This window comes from Gadus macrocephalus, chromosome 17, assembly GCF_031168955.1.
Source record: "Gadus macrocephalus chromosome 17, ASM3116895v1".
In the NCBI taxonomy this organism is placed as follows: Eukaryota; Metazoa; Chordata; class Actinopteri; order Gadiformes; family Gadidae; genus Gadus; species Gadus macrocephalus.
In genome coordinates, this window is record NC_082398.1 from 10489253 (window position 1) to 10507363 (window position 18111).

The 18111-nt window shown below is 43.3% G+C and overlaps 1 protein-coding gene across 1 annotated transcript in view; it reads left to right on the forward strand.

The window, feature by feature from the left end:
* The window catches only part of nrxn2b (neurexin 2b), a 186073-nt gene that overhangs the window by 132632 nt on the left and 35330 nt on the right, over positions 1-18111 (forward strand). Inside the window, exons 7-8 of the mRNA XM_060035898.1 lie at positions 4686-4709; positions 12791-12952. Coding sequence (XP_059891881.1) covers positions 4686-4709; positions 12791-12952 — 186 coding nt within the window. The remainder of the gene's footprint in view (positions 1-4685; positions 4710-12790; positions 12953-18111) is intronic.

Consider the following 18111-nt stretch of genomic DNA (forward strand, 5'->3'; position numbering starts at 1 on the left):
GAAGAGGGGGAGCCCCTACTCAGAAGAGGAGTAGGAAGAGGGGGGAGCCAAGGAGAAATAAGGGGGGAGGACGGGAGTGGGACGAGACGGCGAGATGAAAGACGGAGAAACAAGTGGAGGAGGAGGAGGAGGAGGTGGAGGAGGTGGGCCGCGGGACGGGGATGGCTGAGGGGAGGGAGGCGTGCTCCTTTAGTGCTGAGCCCAGCACAGTGCTCCCAGCGCCGGGCAGCAGACGCTTTGATCCAGTGTGCCAGACAGGAGGGTTGTCCTGGGGTCAACCTGGAATCAGTACCCAGGCTACAGTCACTCTCTGCACTGCCTCCGCCTCTTCTCCTCTCCTTTGTTGTGGTCGTACGGCAGGGATAGAGCGGGGGGGGGGGGGGGGAATTACGGTGGCCGAAGGGGTTGAGGTGGGTCAGAGCTGTGCGATGGGGGGGGGGCGTCTGTGTGGAAGAGAATAGAAAGGGAAGTGGACGATGAAGAGATGATCATTCATGACCTGTGTGAGATCCGTGCTGACAGGCACTCTGCTCTCTCCACCCCCCCCCCCCCTCTCTCTCGCTCGCTCTCTGCCTCCCTGTTCCTTCTGTGTTGCGATCTATCTCTCTTTATCCGTCCCTCTTATCTTCGCTCCCCTCTCACTGTTGTAATGAATGTATCTCTCTCTGTTCTCCTCTCTCTCTGCCCCCCGTTCTGCCCGTCTCTCTCACCTCCCTCTCCTCTTCCTCTGAACCTCGTCCTCTACCTGCTGCGTGAGAGAGCAATGGACGAGCGGGGGGGGGGGGGCAGAGAAAGAGGGAGAGGGAGAGGGAGAGAGACAGAGAGAGCCAGGGTAGTACTGTCATTCCATGTAGGTCAACCACACAGAGGACTAGCGGTTAGAAAACCTCAGGATGGGCGATGTGTGTAGGAGGAAGAGAAAAGAGCCCGATGAGCTGGGAATATAAGCGATGGAATGGAGGTGGAGGAAGAGGATAGAAAGATGAGAGAGAAATGGAAGGAAAAATGGAGAGAGAGAGTAGGGAGAAAGGGTGGGAAAGAGAGAGGCACGGGAACTATGAAGGTGTATATTGTAGTGGATTCATGTCAAATGCTACACACACACAGAAACACACACGTACATACAAACACACACAATGAAACAAATTGTTTGTTTGCAGGAAGCCCCCTCCCTGGCATAATCGCAGTGACATTTATATTTGCACCCGAAGCCTGACTGCCATTCTCTATTACTGGGAGCCCAGACGTGCCTGGACCAGGTGAGGGTGGGGGGTTAGGGAGGGGGGGACACATGAGTGAATTCCAGAATGATGGAGCTCCGTGCCGGTCGGCCCGAAAGTGTCTTGTCTGTGTTGCTTTATCTCGCAGTGTGTGTGTGTGTGTGTGTGTGTGTGTGTGTGTGTGTGTGTGTGTGTGTGTGTGTGTGTGTGTGTGTGTGTGTGTGTGTGTGTGTGTGTGTGTGTGTTTGTGTTTGCATATGAACAGTGCAAGGGCATACACTAACAGAGAAATACTCCAACCAGATAACCGCGTATTGACATCAAACGTTTTTTGCGAACAAGCACAGAAATACACTTAGCAGTCCTTTTGCAATTCGATACTAGTATCAGGGAAAAGTTTTGAAGTAAAAATTGAGCTGGCTGTTGAATGTTGTCATCTCTTGATTTAGCTTGTTGATTTAACTACTTGACCGTGGTGTTGCTGTAGTGGCCTGCCGCTTGAGCCAAAACTATGTTTAGGATCCGGTTCTGCATCGACCAATGATTTTCTGTTTAGAGTCTGAGGTATTCAACGAAAATATCTGCCCCCTAGAACGAATGATGATCTGCCAGCACCTGACAGATTGAGCAGCAGTCTCACTTATTAGTATTCAGCTCTCGCAGGTGAATTTAAATGGATGAAGAGTTTTAGGGAGAAAATGTGCTTTGCAATCTCGCTCAATTGTAAATAACCAAACATTATAATAATCAAATTTTTGTAGAAATGAACAAACTCTCTCGTATTTTCCTCAGTTATGGTCATCCAGGGAAGAGTGTGTGTGTGTGTGTGTGTGTGTGTGTGTGTGTGTGTGTGTGTTAGAATCATTGATTGTTCAACACAGCTCAATATTTAACTAGCATATTTGCCATCATTCAGCAATGACCACAGTGTTTGTGTGTGTGTGTGTGTGTGTGTGTGTGTGTGTGTGTGTGTGTGTGTGTGTGTGTAAAGATTCATAATTGATCAGAGCACCGTTTACTCTGTGCACGGAGAACATTTGAACACTCACACATGCACAAACACACAGACATAAACAAAAATACATACACGCACAAACCAGGCCACCTAAGATGGTCACTTCTGTCCATCTTGCTATTGCTGTTAGCCCGCGCAACGCCAGCCTCTGGTGCTAGCCTTCTTTAGTATATCTTGATGCAGGTGCTCACACACACCAATATTTACCCTGCAAACACACACACACACACACACACACACACACACACACACACACACACACACACACACACACACACACACACACACACACACACACACACACACACACACACGCACACATGCACACACACGCAATTATATCCACTACACACTTATCTCCCATTCATAATTCATGAGTGTGGTCATACCCTCCCCTCCTGAGGGCCGTGTGATGACAAGGCAACATACGTTTATTTGTCCGGGGCCCCTGGTTGTTTACGGGCCCCGGGCACGGCCCCCCATCAGTAAACAGGCCGGCTGCTGCCTCCGTCGTCTTATAAGCGGCTAAATTACTGAGCAGGGGTTGGGAGGGCTCCAGGCTGTGTGTGTGCGTGTGCATGTGTGTGTGTCGGTGTGTGTGTGTGTGTGTGTGTGTGTGTGTGTGTGTGTGTGTGTGTGTGTGTCTGTGCAGGTGCGTGCGTAGTTGTTTAGTTATGTGTGTCTGTTTTTGCTTGTGGTTGCGTGTCTATTCAAAAAATATATGCTGGTTGAGGGAATATTTGATGTTCCACTTTAGATCTAACTCACAAACACATGCACACACACACACACACACACACACGCACGCACTCGCAGACACTCACACACACAAAAATAGTGACAGATTAATGTATCACGCACCCAACCACATTTTTGACACCTGTCCAAATGCAGTCAAATGCACATAAATGGATTAGGTTGAAACACTTTTAAACCTAATTCATGCAGTGCTAACTTGTCTGCAAATTTCCATTGTGTTCCACTAAGAGCGCGGTGAGCGGAAACTCTCTTCGTTTCATTAAGTCTTCAAATGAGAACAAATGGGAGTCCTTTCACTGAAATCACGACAAGATGAAGTTCAGTACATAATGAAGTACTTTACATCGTGCCGTGTTCCTAACGCGCCATATTGGTGAAGTCACTTAGCATATAGAAACATCCATAAACCCTCCATAAAAACGCTTCATTTCATATTATGTTATATTTTTTATTTGATTTTTGACTTGATTAAACCAAAATATGAATTCCTTTTCTTTTTTTAGGGGTGACTCAGGATTGGTCGATTCCTGACTTTGGATCTCACATCACTTGACACCAAAAATGATTTATGTTGCATGGTCTCTCAAGGTCATACGATTTGTCGAATCACCAGTCAAACATATCAGGACTGATTCAAGACCTCCCAAATCTTTAGGAATCCATTTATTAGGCTTTACAAAAATGTAACTCTAATGTTCCCGTGATATGTCTTTGACCATATTTGGGGATATAATAGTGATCAGCGCCCGCCCTGGGACTCAGCTACAACCAAACACAACACCCGACATTTCAGCCTGGATTTCCTCAGACACTTATGAGCTTGAAGATAACATGCGAGACACAATGTAACCTCAATGTTTCTGATATCTATTTCAGGATATTCACACAACCAATGTTGTATTTATTGTCCAGCAATTCTAACCCATTTCTCAACAGGTTCACTGTGCGAAACTGCGTTAGTGGAATGACCCACCTAACCCACATGGACTAGCGTAGTGGAAAAGAGAATTACAAATTTATCGATTAACTCGAAATTACTCAGAAGGAACAACCTTTGGTTTAACAATGGCTCCACCCCTTCAGGCTGCATCGTCCAATCAGAAGTAGCACTTACTAATACTGTTGTGGTTCTCCCAAAGCCCCCCTTCCCATCACTTCCTTACTTAAAACCGACACCCTACTCTTCACAAAATGGCGTCCCCTACCTTCCGGATGTGAAAGTTGTTTTGCTAACCCTTGTGTCTTTTACTAACAAGCTTTCAGACTCTTCAACTTTGATTATCTCCCTTTTTGTTTTATTTATTTATCCCTATTTTATTTACTTAATTGAAATGACTAACCTTCATTCACGGAATGTGTGTTGTTTTCTCTACTAAACTTGCAACATACTAACAAATGTATTGTTCCGGTAATTTTTCTTTGTTTCTGAAGACGTTTTGGGAATTTTGTATTAGGCAAAATCACAAACGGTTCTTTTTTGGGGATGATGAACACAAGAGAAATTATCTTTTTGTTTCAACGATTTAATGATTTAACTTTTACGCTTTTTTTTTTCTTGGGTCTCTTGTCGCCTGTTAAGAGAAACCGACAATTTTTCCCACTCTTTTTCCTCCCACTCTCTTTGGGGACTATAAGGTGTGTTTTGTTGAGTTTACGGTTTGTCATTTTTTTCTTTTTTCCTCCCCCTGTAGCACGCAGGCATCGGACACGCTATGGTAAACAAACTGCATTATATGGTAGATATCATTCTAATTGTCTTATACTTTGGTTTGCCCTGGAGATTTTCCGTTTCCTCGTCCGATTCTATTTGCTTTAGTTCAAAGTCAACCATCAAAAGGTAGCTGAATACTTCACCTCTTTCTCTTGCCTATCTTTGTCCTCTTTATATGTTTGGCTTCTTTCACCATTCAAATTCCCACATCCCCCGAAACAAAAAACTATTTGTTTGTTTTACTTTCATCTGAAGAGGTGTTCTCCAAAGATCAAGTTTTGATAAATGTGTTTTATTTATTTGTGTAACTATATTTTTCTATAATTTGACAATTTTTCTATTATTTGACACTTTCCAAATGTGAGACTATGTTTTTTTTGAGATATAAAGAAAAATATCATTCTTTTTTAAATCGAGCATTATGCAACGTATAAAAAAATATCTATTTTTACTCCTGTTAATCCCCTTCTACCCCAGTTTCCATTCTTTTCTTTTGATGAACTGTGTTATGGGAGCGTTTACACATAGGAAATCACATCAGAGGAATACAACGACGGTGGCAGTTCAGTGACAGCAAGTAAAAATGGAAGAAAGAAAATGTGTTCATATCCCTTAAAATGTTGACACTGTAGGTTTAGTCGCTTCACAGGTGACTTTGAGGAATGAGGTTCATGTCTTTCATAGGAATTCCGTGCGATAGATAAAGAAATATATCCCAGAAATATACCCAGAAAGTCAGTGATTGGCTTTCTCTACAGCAGGGGGTCTCCAATTTGTACATTACTAATTTATGTGACTGCCCACAAACATATTATAACTTAATATGTATTATTTGTTGACTCATATATAAATAATATTATGTATTTTTATGCATGCGTATAATATAACTAATATAATAATAACATAATAATACATTAACATTATTTTGTTAACTTTACTTTACTAATACTGAAGCTTATTCTTACTTCCTGTCACTGAACTGACCAGTACGGAACTGTTGCTTTTTTTATTTCTGTAAAGCAAATTTATTGCCAGTTCAATAGGCTGTGTGCATAACGGTACCCTCATTAACACTAACAATTAACTCCAAACCTAATAATCAATGGGCCCTGGCCTTTGCATGAACCCCTCCCCCTTTTATTTTATTGTTATGGATATACCAAATGCATCGAGTATATATGTGAATGTATATATATATATTTAACAGCATGTATACATACATATATAAGTCCTAACCATTTTATTTGGCCATAAACTACATGATTAGAATATAAGTATTATGGCCGCAGCCAGTGTTTTATATTTTTTACTATTTATTTTATTTAACTTTTTATCGTTTATTGGTTTTTGTTTTTCCCCTTTTACGAAAAAATAAATACCGACCTCAATCTATCCTTCCTATATATTATTAACAAGGAAACATTTCAGATGTGAGAAAGTGTTTCATGTCATTGTTAAACAAAGCATATTTGATCTAAATCTGAAGAGATTATAAATGTATGAAAACATTAAAATCACTAATATTCAAGTGATGCATACAACCCCATCTTGGACTATAAAGAGTGATGTGGTCCAAGATGGTGTCCCAAAAAATAATAATAATAAAAAAAAGTAAAATATTATGCTGAACACTGACACAGACACTCTACTCTCTCTACTGAGGTTTCCAAATTCTTTAAAAAACCCTCTCATATTCATTGAATCCCATCTGTATTTGTGACCATTCCTCGAATCAGTCCTATCCCCTTTCCTCCCCATTTGAAATCATCCACTCAGTGTCCATCCTCCACCCATATCGCATGCTTTTATTGGCTAGAACCTTTCAAAACGTTGAAAGTTGAACTGTGATTATCCAGCTTTTGCGTCAATCATTTGCATGTGTGTATAGATTGGTTAGTTTCCTGTGTTGCATTCTTGTGCCCATATATTTACAGCCTTAACGCTAGCACTGTTGTCATTGTTCTTGTGTTGTGTTTTTAAATGTCCAGTGAATGATTCCTGTTTGCCGCATCCTATGCTATTGTCTTTGTTTTGTGCTTTTCTATGTCTGTTTTCCAGCCTGTTTGTTGTAGTGCACCACCAAAACTGTCACCCCATACCACATCCATGGTTCATTTGAAGTGCATGGCTTTGTGTGTGTGTGCTTCCATTAGCTTGTTTGGAATCCATTTAGTTTCTACTTAACCCAACACACCGTGTCGTCACATGACAATAACATACACATCCAAGTCCGAGTCTGGATCTGGTTTGAGCAAATCAAATTGCAGAGGACTTTTAAAGAATCCTCTACTACTTCCACCTCCACTACCAATGCTTCTCAATTGACTAAATCCAACTAACTAATCGACCAGAATCCTTTGTTCTAACTGTACTAACAACCATTTTTGTGTCTGGCTCTCCCTTACTAAAGTACTAACCGATTTTGTTGACCCCTTCAAACCCCCTTACTACTCTCTGCTCGCCATGCAGTCGAAACAAAAAAAAAACGGTCTCTTATCTTCTCCCGCCCCCTCCCTCGATCTCAGAGGCAAAGATTCTACTACAGTGCCCACCCTAGCCCCAGACCCTTTCAAACCACCAACCCTGCCTTCCCTACCCTCCGTCCTCTTACTAACCTAGGGAAACAACTTGAGTCTCAAAGCTCGTGGATTTTTTTTGTGGCTGAAGACGATTGGGAATCAAACAAAAACAGAAGACAAATTATCTTTCTGCAGTTTGACCTGTTCTTCGGTCATTGGTTCCAACTGCCAGGCACCTGTTGTTGAATACAATGTGTGAAAAATAATCTCTTGCTCTCTTGCACTGTGGCCCAAATGGATATATTCCACTTTCAGTAAAAAAATAGGAATAATTGGAATCATATTTAATAAGCCTCTTACTATAAAGCTTCATCTGCATACTGAATGGGATAATTCACTCCAAATAATTGTACATGAACCATTGTCTCTCCCGGAAGATGGCTGTTTAGTTGGTGAGTAATTATTTGCAAGTCTGAAAAGCCGTATCTTGAAAACCGTGTGAAGCGATGAATAAATTAAGATCCTCTCTCCGACAGGCAGCCCGACTGTAATTAACCAAGGGAAATAAGAGGACACCATCACTGACTTTCAAGATACAAAAAGATCTTTGCTTGACAATATGGCCTCGTTTCTTGACGAGGGTATCAACACCCACTTTGATGGCCGAGCGGAGAAGATTGTACGTTGTCAGATAGACTCACAATTTCACTATTTAAATATGTATACAAAGAAAGCTCTAATTTCTTCTTTGTTGGTGTTACTGTGGTGTGATATTCCAATATCAGTTTATTGTTGCCAGATTTCTAGAAAGTTAAAAAAAAAACTATGCAATGCTGCGACTCTTTTGCGTTAGAAATTGATTTATTCAGTGTTTGACGAAACCTTTGACACGTAGTTATATACCGCGGTGACCGGTGTTCACCACGATAAGGGATTCCACATGACTGACCCGTCCCGAAGATAATATCATGTTTGACGATGGAATGTTAAGGTTAGTATCCAACGGTAACGGAACACCACAGGACGATAGATGGGTATGATTCTTAAACGTATTTCTGCAGGAATCTCTGATGTGGACGATGTTCATCATTATTGATGGCTTAGGTTGTTTCTGTGTAAGATGAGTTCAGATTTTATCTCAACGTTGAACAGGACTACAGGATAAGGTGTAATTTCTTGCAGTTTTTCATTCACTGTTCTGCTCTAATGAAAAAACATATCTAGTATCTAATTAGCTCCATTAAATTACACTCTAATTGAAATGCTTGGCTAGCTATATAATTGATGGATTCTCTGCCCAAGAAAGTACTCTTGACAAGCACATTCTTTACGTTCTATCTATCTATCTATCTATCTATCTCTTATCTTTTATATTTGCTATCTTGCTGTCCAGATTTAAGAAGCAGCATTAACCAAAAAAATGACATATTCTTCATCCACATGTGCAAAGCCACCATACGCTCCAAAGGTGATGAATTATTAATGGAGGGTTTATCTCAGGCCATTCCCTCAATGGAAGGAAGCGAGGAACGTCAGTTTGGTGAGATACGCCGTCTGTCAGGGCAGGGCATAAGTAACAATAACGGACAGCCCTAAAGCGCTGGTCGGCCGATACGTCAGTGTTCGAACGGTACCACTACCCAGAAAGGCGGATTCATGTGGCAGCGTCTTTATCCCCGTGGTCTGCAAGCACGGAGCGTGATATGTTTGTTCAGAGATAACAGAAACCAAAAAAGAGGATTTAAGGATAATTATAAAATAGAATCAACATGATTATCATCTATTAGAGCTTTCATATTTCGCCATTTAAGATGCAGCCATTGTTTTGACTGTTTCATGACACATTAACGATACGGTCTGTAATAATATTTTGCACAAAAACATAAGGCTCCAGTTTCAACTAAAAAAGGTGATATGCTTTTCCGCTGCTATTACCTTCTGAAATTACGACCGTGCTCTTCATAAAATTACAGTGGATGAGTGCTACACATTGCATATCAAGTTATAAAGACAAAACAATTAGGCCAACAGAATGCCATACAAAACAAAAAGTCCAGCCTGAATTGTCTGTGGTCAGCCTGAGTTGTTAAGTAAATATTGACAGTAAAGTCTGCTATCAAATGATAGATATGTTGGACTTGAGGGCTTCTAGCCAAATGCTTGCTGGGAAGGAAACTGCACTTTATACTCCCCTTGTAAACAGCTGGATGCACACAAACATGGAGAGAGCCGTTCCGGTTCCCCTTGGCTTGTCCACAGCTGGAAAGCACCCACCCTCTGATCACAGCTCCATACCCCCTGATCACAACACTACACTGCCTGATCCCAGATCCAGACCCCTCACACAACACCACACTGGAACACCTACTGGATCCTTTCAGTGAAATACCTCACAGAGACCATTTTCTAGGCTCACATGAAACATAGTTGAATGGGTATTGCTATGGAAGGCCACGGAAAAATGTTAGTGAATTAACTTCTTACCATATTGTGGAGCATGATAATCATACATAGTTCTGAGAAACTTGCCTACTCATACATTTCTTGGAAAATGGTGCTTCCAATAGCCTTAAGGTTAAATTAATCTACAGTAGGAGGATGGGGGCGTCTTAATGTAGATTTCATGAGCCTTTATACTTCGTTTTATCATATCCTTTGTGGTGGATTTATTGAGCTATTCTTCTCTAAATTTTAGTATTTCCCTGTCGTTTGTCGAATTGAGGAAAAGTACTATTCGGCGAAAAGAATCTGTGAATGTTACAGCTCGGGTGGCTGTAGGACATTACTGAAGCAATACAGCCGACATTTGTTGGATTTGATTTGACTCCTTTAACGCAGCTAGTTCCTCTGAAATTATTTCTAGCTAAATAGATGACGCCTGTCCTTGAACAAGACAATTTCAGAAGATTGAATGTTGACACTGGCAACATTTGAGTCATATATTGTTGTGGGATTTTCAGTGGAAACAAACAATGTGGGGACATTTCTTTGACATATTATCATTCCGGGTAGTACGGGCCAATGGGCAGCCAGTGTGTGAACCCCCGTCCTGTGATGTCATCAGCCCACTTCACCAATGGCCAGTGATGAAAACGTGTGTAATATAAAGCGAGCTGCATGTAGTCAGGATGAAGTCAACTGTAAGCGTTGAATAATTCATAGACGCCTTGGAGCGATGACACCGATATTTTGAGGTTTTTGTACCATGTTCCTGTGCTTATTTTATATTGGTTGTCTGATATTATTGTAAAATTCATACAGGAGTAAACAAAGATTTTGCATTGTGGGAAGTCCAGGCAGGGCCAGAAAGTTTGGCCCACAGGAGATGAGAGCATGTAAGTTATCATTATTATCTATTGCACATTTCAAGTGTTCCCTTTCCACTGGATCCAAACAGGTGTCTGGCACTTGGCTTAAAAAAAAAACACCATTTATGCAGATATTATAAAAGCACTGAGCTAATGAGGCTGATCACGGGGCGATGGTATCTGAACATGTAAAACAACCACTAGGCCGATCAAAAACAGTAGACCACCCATTACCCCGACCACAGAAGCCCACGACCCCTGTATCCAGCCTACACCCTGGTCCCCTTAGCCTACGCTTGGACAAAACGCTCATGGACACTGTGGTCCTAGTGTCAGATTCAGCTGTCTACATTTGAGCCGGAGTTGCTTCGGGACAGTTCTGCCTCCCCCAAAAGAAACTTTTATTGTGAAAGACATGCCAAAGTTGACCTTGCCAGCACACCACAACCCTCCCCCCCTCTCTCTTTGATGCCTTATAACCCCCCTTCCTTTCTCACTTTCGGAGGCTAAAGTTAGCGATGGCGGTCCAAGACGAGGATGAACGACCTTTCCACAACTAATGTCACAACTGATGCTACGCTACACCGCTACAGACGCCCACACAGTTAGCCACACGGTGCGCTAGGCGCGGTGCACCGATGCTACACACAACCACACAAGCCCCTCTTTCTCCCCTTCTCAAGTTGTGACAGCAGACATAAAAATGGGTTGCCCTGTTGACCAAGGGACAGTACAGAAGGAAACAATACAAACGATAAAACCAACCACTAAACGCAATAAAAAGTTAACAATTCTACTTCAAACATGAACATTACATTTGGGGAAAGGGGAAGAGGAGAGTGTGGGAGTTCTCCAGAGTGCAGTTGTTTGTGTTCTTACTCTTTCAAAAGGTCAGAGGTGAGGTGGGCATAGTTATGACACTATGCTCTCATCTGGTGAATTATAGCCCAAAAGTCAAGCCATTATTTAGACTGTGAACCAAACAAGCATTACTGTTAATGCTGAACCCTTTTAGCACTTTCCATCCAGCGTATAATATTAACATTGAATAAGTCAGAAATAAAAAGTTACTTTGCTGTTAGTGCTGCGTCTTATTAAAGAAAAAAAACACATTTCCACAAAATTCAAAGATATGTGTGATGAAGGCCAAGCAGCTGAACAGCTGTTGAAACAGACTTCAGAGAGAACTTCGCCAAAAATCATAGTCAAGCTGTGCAAAAAATAATTGGATTATAAAAAGGTTGCAGACTGCAAAATTCATTTAGCTTAGCTGTTTGGTAACTGATTACCGCTTACGGTTCAAAAGCATAGTAGCACATTATCAAACTAATAAATACGCTACGACTCCAGTTAAATTGCTATTGTCTTACTCGATAATGGATTTACTACCACTGTGTTACATTTAACAACCAATGATAACTCAGTTTCAGTTTCAGTTTGATTTCATAGTAAGGAGCAGTTCTCACAGGGTTGTTATCTCCCAGCCAGAGATCAGCGTGTCTGTACAGCCTGAACCCGAGTCAGTCGTCTGTTCAGGCGTCTCGCAGCGCACCGGCCCGCGGCCCACTCTGTCGCACGCCATCAGCTTCTGGTGGTGCGGCTCCCTTTCGATTTTCCCCCCAGGTGTTTCTTCTTATTTTTTTCTGCTGCACCGCTCTGCTGCTGAACCGATGCACAGTACAGACAGGTGGCGTCCGCTGGGAAAGGACACACAAATAACTAGGTTGTGACCACAAGGTGTAATAGGCAAGTTGTATATCTTATTGAAGCTTCTATTAGTCATGATATCAATAGTAGGCCTCCCTACATTGCTATATATATCCAATTGTCTTTCGTTTTGCCCTAATGTCTAAAACAAATGATTCCTAGTTATTGATACTCGCACAGGTATGAGTATATATTTAATCCAAAACACAACCTAGTCATTGTTATTAACAGTTTAATCCTGAACAACTGCACTCTGGAGTTAAGACGCCCCCCTCCCCCCCCCCCCCACCAAACACACACACAAACACACTCACACACCCACACACACACTCTCTCGCTGAGCTACCAACGGTGCGGTATTCACGGGACACGCTCCCCTCGCCTCTTGCTGACTATTAATCCAACCTCTTCCCTGTCTCTTCTCCTTCCTCTCTTCTATTCCCTTCTATTGTTCCATATTTCCGGTGCTCTCCCATCCGTCTTCCTGTCCCTTTATCTCCCTCTGTCTCTTGGTCTATCTCTTTTTTGGGGGCTCATTTGACCCATTCCAGGTGACCATTTCGGTGGATGGTATACTGACCACCACCGGCTACACCCAGGAGGACTACACCATGCTGGGCTCCGATGACTTCTTCTACATCGGGGGGAGCCCCAACACGGCCGACTTGCCTGGGTCCCCCGTCAGCAACAACTTCATGGGCTGCCTCAAGGATGTGAGTCGCTTTGGTTGTTTCTTGTCAGCTTTGTATTCTTAACCTGTGAACGTATAAAGTTTGTAACGTTCACATTAAATGTAATACGTTTAAAGGAGCGTGGAGCCCATTACCCCTTTTGAAGTCTACCGTTTGAATGTAGTAAACGCTAGCTTGGTCATTATGTACCAGTTCTGAAAATTGACAGGGTTATGCACCAATGCCAACGGTTTTCCTTTAGGCCTCCTTTGTCAAGATGCCAACAACTTCCTGATACGTAGAGCTAGTTAAGCACATTTGGGGAAACAAACCAGAGTAAGCTAGATTTTGAAAGTATCCAATTGAATCCCCGAAAAAGCTAACTAGCTCATTAGCGTTAGCATTAATGCCTGACCTTGTGGAAACTCCGGTTTCGACAGCGATATATTGTTGTTACTCTTTCTTCTGACAAATATACTTATTGTATGTTGCTTTGTATGAAAGCAATTGCTAAATGCCCTGAATGTTAATGTAAATAGACATCCGAAGCCATCCACTTATTTCATTCGAGCTGAATGTCGTGGTTGGCTTATTGCAAACCTGCCAGGGATAACTTTAATGCAAAAAACATCTAAGATAAATATTCTAAAATAAATTACCTACGCTAGCATTAATTATCTATATATCTAAATTGAGTGTGAGGTCACTTTGGATAGAAGTGTCTCCTAAATGACACATCCTTACAGAAGTGACTCGTGCCAGATCCCTAACACACATCCACAGAATCAACCACAGTCTCAACTCGACTACCTCATAGAAAGCACTGCTGATCGGCGTCCTAAGTCAGGCGCCTAACAAGCTGTGGGCCAGCCTCCCCCCCCCCCCCCACCACCATCACGTCCTGGTGAACCTTAATGAGTTCTTCGAGGACGGGGGAGTGCAGCACCACGGGTGTCCCCATAAACTGAGGCTGATTGAGTCGGTTAGCAAGTACTTACTGGCCATTACTTTTAATGGATCACAAAGTAATCGCCCCCTATCTCTGACTTCATTATGCCCACCGCAGTACAATTACACTTCCGTGATTTGGGTTGTGATCGGAAACATCCCCCGGCGGGAATCAAACCTCCCTATGATGGAGTTTAGCTCCCCCTCTGGCCTCCACCACGATTGAGTCTTGATCTAGACTGCAGACAGTCGAAAAAAAAAAGGGAAAGACAAAATCAGATCCGCCGATGAAATGTGTCTAATGCCGCTTTTCCACTGCATGGTACCAGCTCGACACGACTCGACACGACTCGACTCAGCTCGCATTTTTTGCGTTTCCACCGCGGTACCATGGTATCTGGTACCTGAAGTGGCTGCTTTTTCTAGTACCTACTCGCTCTAGGTTCCAAGCGAGCTGAGCCGATGCTAAAAGGTGACGTCGGCAGACGGCCGGCGACTGATTGGCCAGAGAGTGTGACGAAGTCACGAGAGCGACATGCTGGTAACATCCATAGCAGCGCCGCAGCCAACATGTTTCCACTTCTCGCGTACACAAATACGTCACGGCCCTTTCGCGCAGCCGACCCCGCCCACGTCCAGGAGGTACTATTTGCGGTGGAAAAGCACCCGTGCTGCTACCGTGTCGAGTCGTGTCGTGTCGAGTCGAGCTACATGTGCGGTGGAAAAGCGGCATAAGGTAGAGACAAAGATGGAAGAGTTTTGTATGGAGCAACTGGGTTCACTGCAAATGTGGGGACCGGGCAGAAGTGTGTGGAGGTTTGACTGCAATTTGGGGACCGGGCAGAAGTGTGTGGCGGTTTGACTGCAATGTGGGGACCGGGGATGAAATAGCATGTGCAGGTTTTCTGCAATGTTTATACTGGCGCAGAAGCAAGTGTGTTTGTGTGTTTGTGCGTGGTTGTGTGTGTGTGTGTGTGTGTGTGTGTGTGTGTGTGTGTGGTGTGTGTGTGTGTGTGTGTGTGTGTGTGTGTGTGTGTGTATGGGTGTTTGTTTGTGTGTGTGTGTGTGTGTGTGTATGTGTGTGTTGTGTGTGTGTGTGTGTGTGTGTGTGTGTTTGTACGCAGGTGTGTGTGTGTGTATGTGTGTGTTTGTGGCTCCAGATGAGTCTCAGATTAGCGTTATCAAGATGTTGTTAAACAGAAGTACTGATCCCCTTGGAATTAACTGTGAAGAGGGAAAATGAAGCGAATATAAAATGAGAACATAAAAACCACATGGAACAGGAAGTCAGTGTGGCAGAATGTACACTCTTTCAGTTCGATTTTATTGATTTAGTTAAAGGAGATAGTTATGAAGATAAATTATATGGAAGAAAGGATGCCGAGAGAATGTGGGTCAATCTATACTTTTTAATTATCAAATTATAGGTGATCAAATCAATAGTTTTTTTTTTGCACAAGCCATGATTGCATTCAGTCCGTTTCTCTCCATTTCTTTATCTCAGCCTGCACTCTAATTGCCTAAAAGCCCCTTGTCAACCTCCCCGGGCGTCTGCCTCCCCTTGGTGAATCCGTGCTGCCATCTTGTAGGGCAGTACAGCTAGCCTGGGGGTCAGCACACCTGAACCCTCATCCCAGCATGCACCTCTTCTCAATCTCACCGCACAGCCAGAAGCCAGTGACTAATGCCAGAGAACGTTCCTCAAAGATTCCAGGAATATGAGGGAGACTTTGAAGAGTAGAGAAAAACGCTTTGCAACCTTTTTATTTGATTTACATTTTATTTTGAGTGCAGCTCAGTGTCACGGCGTCTGGCAAGTCTATCAATATGTATTTTCTAAATTCAAGTTGAATCAATCTATACACAAACATTGAGATGATTGATCTTTCCCTAGGATCCGTTGAGTGAAAGGACTGTGTAAAGCATACAAGATCGAGATAATAACATGTACATGTTATATGGAGTGAAATCAGATACCTTTCATGGAGGAGCAGGGAGGGGTTAGGGGGGTAAACTTGCATCAGGATGCTTACAGGTAGGCCAGAATGTTGGGGAATGAAGGGGATTTGCAAATCAAATGGTTAGTGGGGTCTACCCCTTCAATGTGAAGCGCTTTGGGGACTTGAAAAGCGCTATATCAATTAAATGATTATTATTATTATTATTATTATTATTAAATGCCTTAACCACTAGACTATCCTGCCTGCTTTTATTAAACATGTTAATGTTAACACACATCGGATTCTATTTCTGTATACAAATGGGAGAGGCTTTTTTTTGCAGACCAACGGATAAGTGTGTTGACATAGAGAAAGGGAGGGACATGCAGCATAGCACATTGGCTACACGGTTAGCGCGCTGGTGGGACGAGCCACTGATCCGCCCCGAATGGGATGTTGTTTTTCAACTATTTTCTTCGCGCTATGGTTAGCAAGATGCTGTGTGTGTGATGAAGCACAGCAGGAGACAGTGGTCTGGGTGTTTGTGTGTGTGTGTGTGTCTCAGATAGGTACTGTTGTTTGTGTGTGTGTGTGTGTGTAGGGGGGGGGGGTGGGGGGGGTGTGGAGTGTGTGTGCGTGTGTGTGTAAGCGTGCATGCATGTGTGTGTTTTTTCGCTTCATGTCACGGCTGTGGCTGGGCAGCTTTGATCCAGTGGGTCGTGCGACCTGGAGGCTGCATGCATCAAACAGAGAGAGAGAGAGAGAGAGAGAGAGAGAGAGAGAGAGAGAGAGGAGAGAGAGAGCAGAGAGAGAGAGAGAGAGAGAGAGAGAGAGAGAGAGAGAGAGAGAGAGAGAGAGAGAGAGAGAGAGAGAGAGAGAGAGAGAGAGAGAGAGAGAGAGAGAGAGAGACGAGAGGAAAAGGCATGTGTTGTTTGTGTGTTTGTATGTGTGAACTTTGAAAGTCCTCCACATGCTATGATCTCATGCTCTGTTGTGTGTGTGTGTGTGTGTGTGTGTGTGTGTGTGTGTCTGTGTGTGTTTTTTTTCTTTGTGTGTGTGTGTGCGTGTGTTTCTCTGTGTGCAATGGATCCTGGTGGGAGATCTGGATGTGAAATCTTGTTCCCTGCAACCATGCACACACACACACACACACACACACACACACACACCCACACACACACACACACACACACACACACACACACACACACACACACACACACACACACGTAGACACACACACACACACACAGAACACACACAAACCCCTTTTCATGTCGCCATCTCTCTCTCTCTCTCTCTCTCTCTCTCTCTCTCTCTCTCTCTCTCTCTCTCTCTCTCTCTCTCTCTCTCTCTCTCTCTCTCTCTCTCTCTCTCTCTCTCTCTCTCTCTCTCTCTCTCTCTCTCTCCTCTCTGTACAGGTGACCTTGAAATCCACTTTTCCACACCAGCCTCTCACTCTGCTTTGGCCTCTTACTAAACATATCTGTCCTCCTTATACCCCTAGTTCACTCCTTCCTCCTCCCCTTCCCTCTACTCCCTCTTTCACAGTCTTTCCAGCCAGAACATTGACATTCCCTGCTCACTTGTGACATGAAAGGATTGTTTTCAAATACCTTAGGATATGAGAATATATATTTCCTTCGCCCACTTTTCTCTCATTCCCTCACACATCCTCTCCTGTCTATTTCTCTGTCTCTCTGCCTCTCCTCATAGTACATTTCTCCCACTCTCGTCCTCCTCGACCTATCCTCCTGGTTTCTTTGTGTAGTCGTTCCCGTGGTCACGTTGTCTCTCGCCTTGCTGGTCTGACGGCCAAATTAGAATGGATTTCATCCACTGGCTACCCCGACCTGGCCAAATGCTCTCTGCTCTCTCCTTCTACCCGTTCCTCTCTTCTCATCTCTTCTCCTCTCTCTCTCTCTCTCTCTCTCTCTCTCTCTCTCTCTCTCTCTCTCTCTCTCTCTCTCTCTCTCTCTCTCTCTCTCTCTCTCTCTTTCTTGTTCTGTCCCTCACTATATCCCTCTCCATGCCTCTCTTAGTTTCGCTTTTCTCCTCTCTTCATCTCTCTGAATAAATGTATGTGTGTTTCAGTGCGTGTGTTTAATCGCTATTCAAGCATATGTAATCGGGGTGCCATTGCTAATTTGTGGGATCATTGATTACACGCAGACCACAGCTTCAGTTTGTCGTCATAAAAGATGGTCGTTCAATACATATCCACAGCGATGCTGGAACAGTACTTTACGCTGTGCCACTGAGCACGATCCATAATGTTGAATTAGTAAAGCATCGTTGTGCAAATGAGATCGA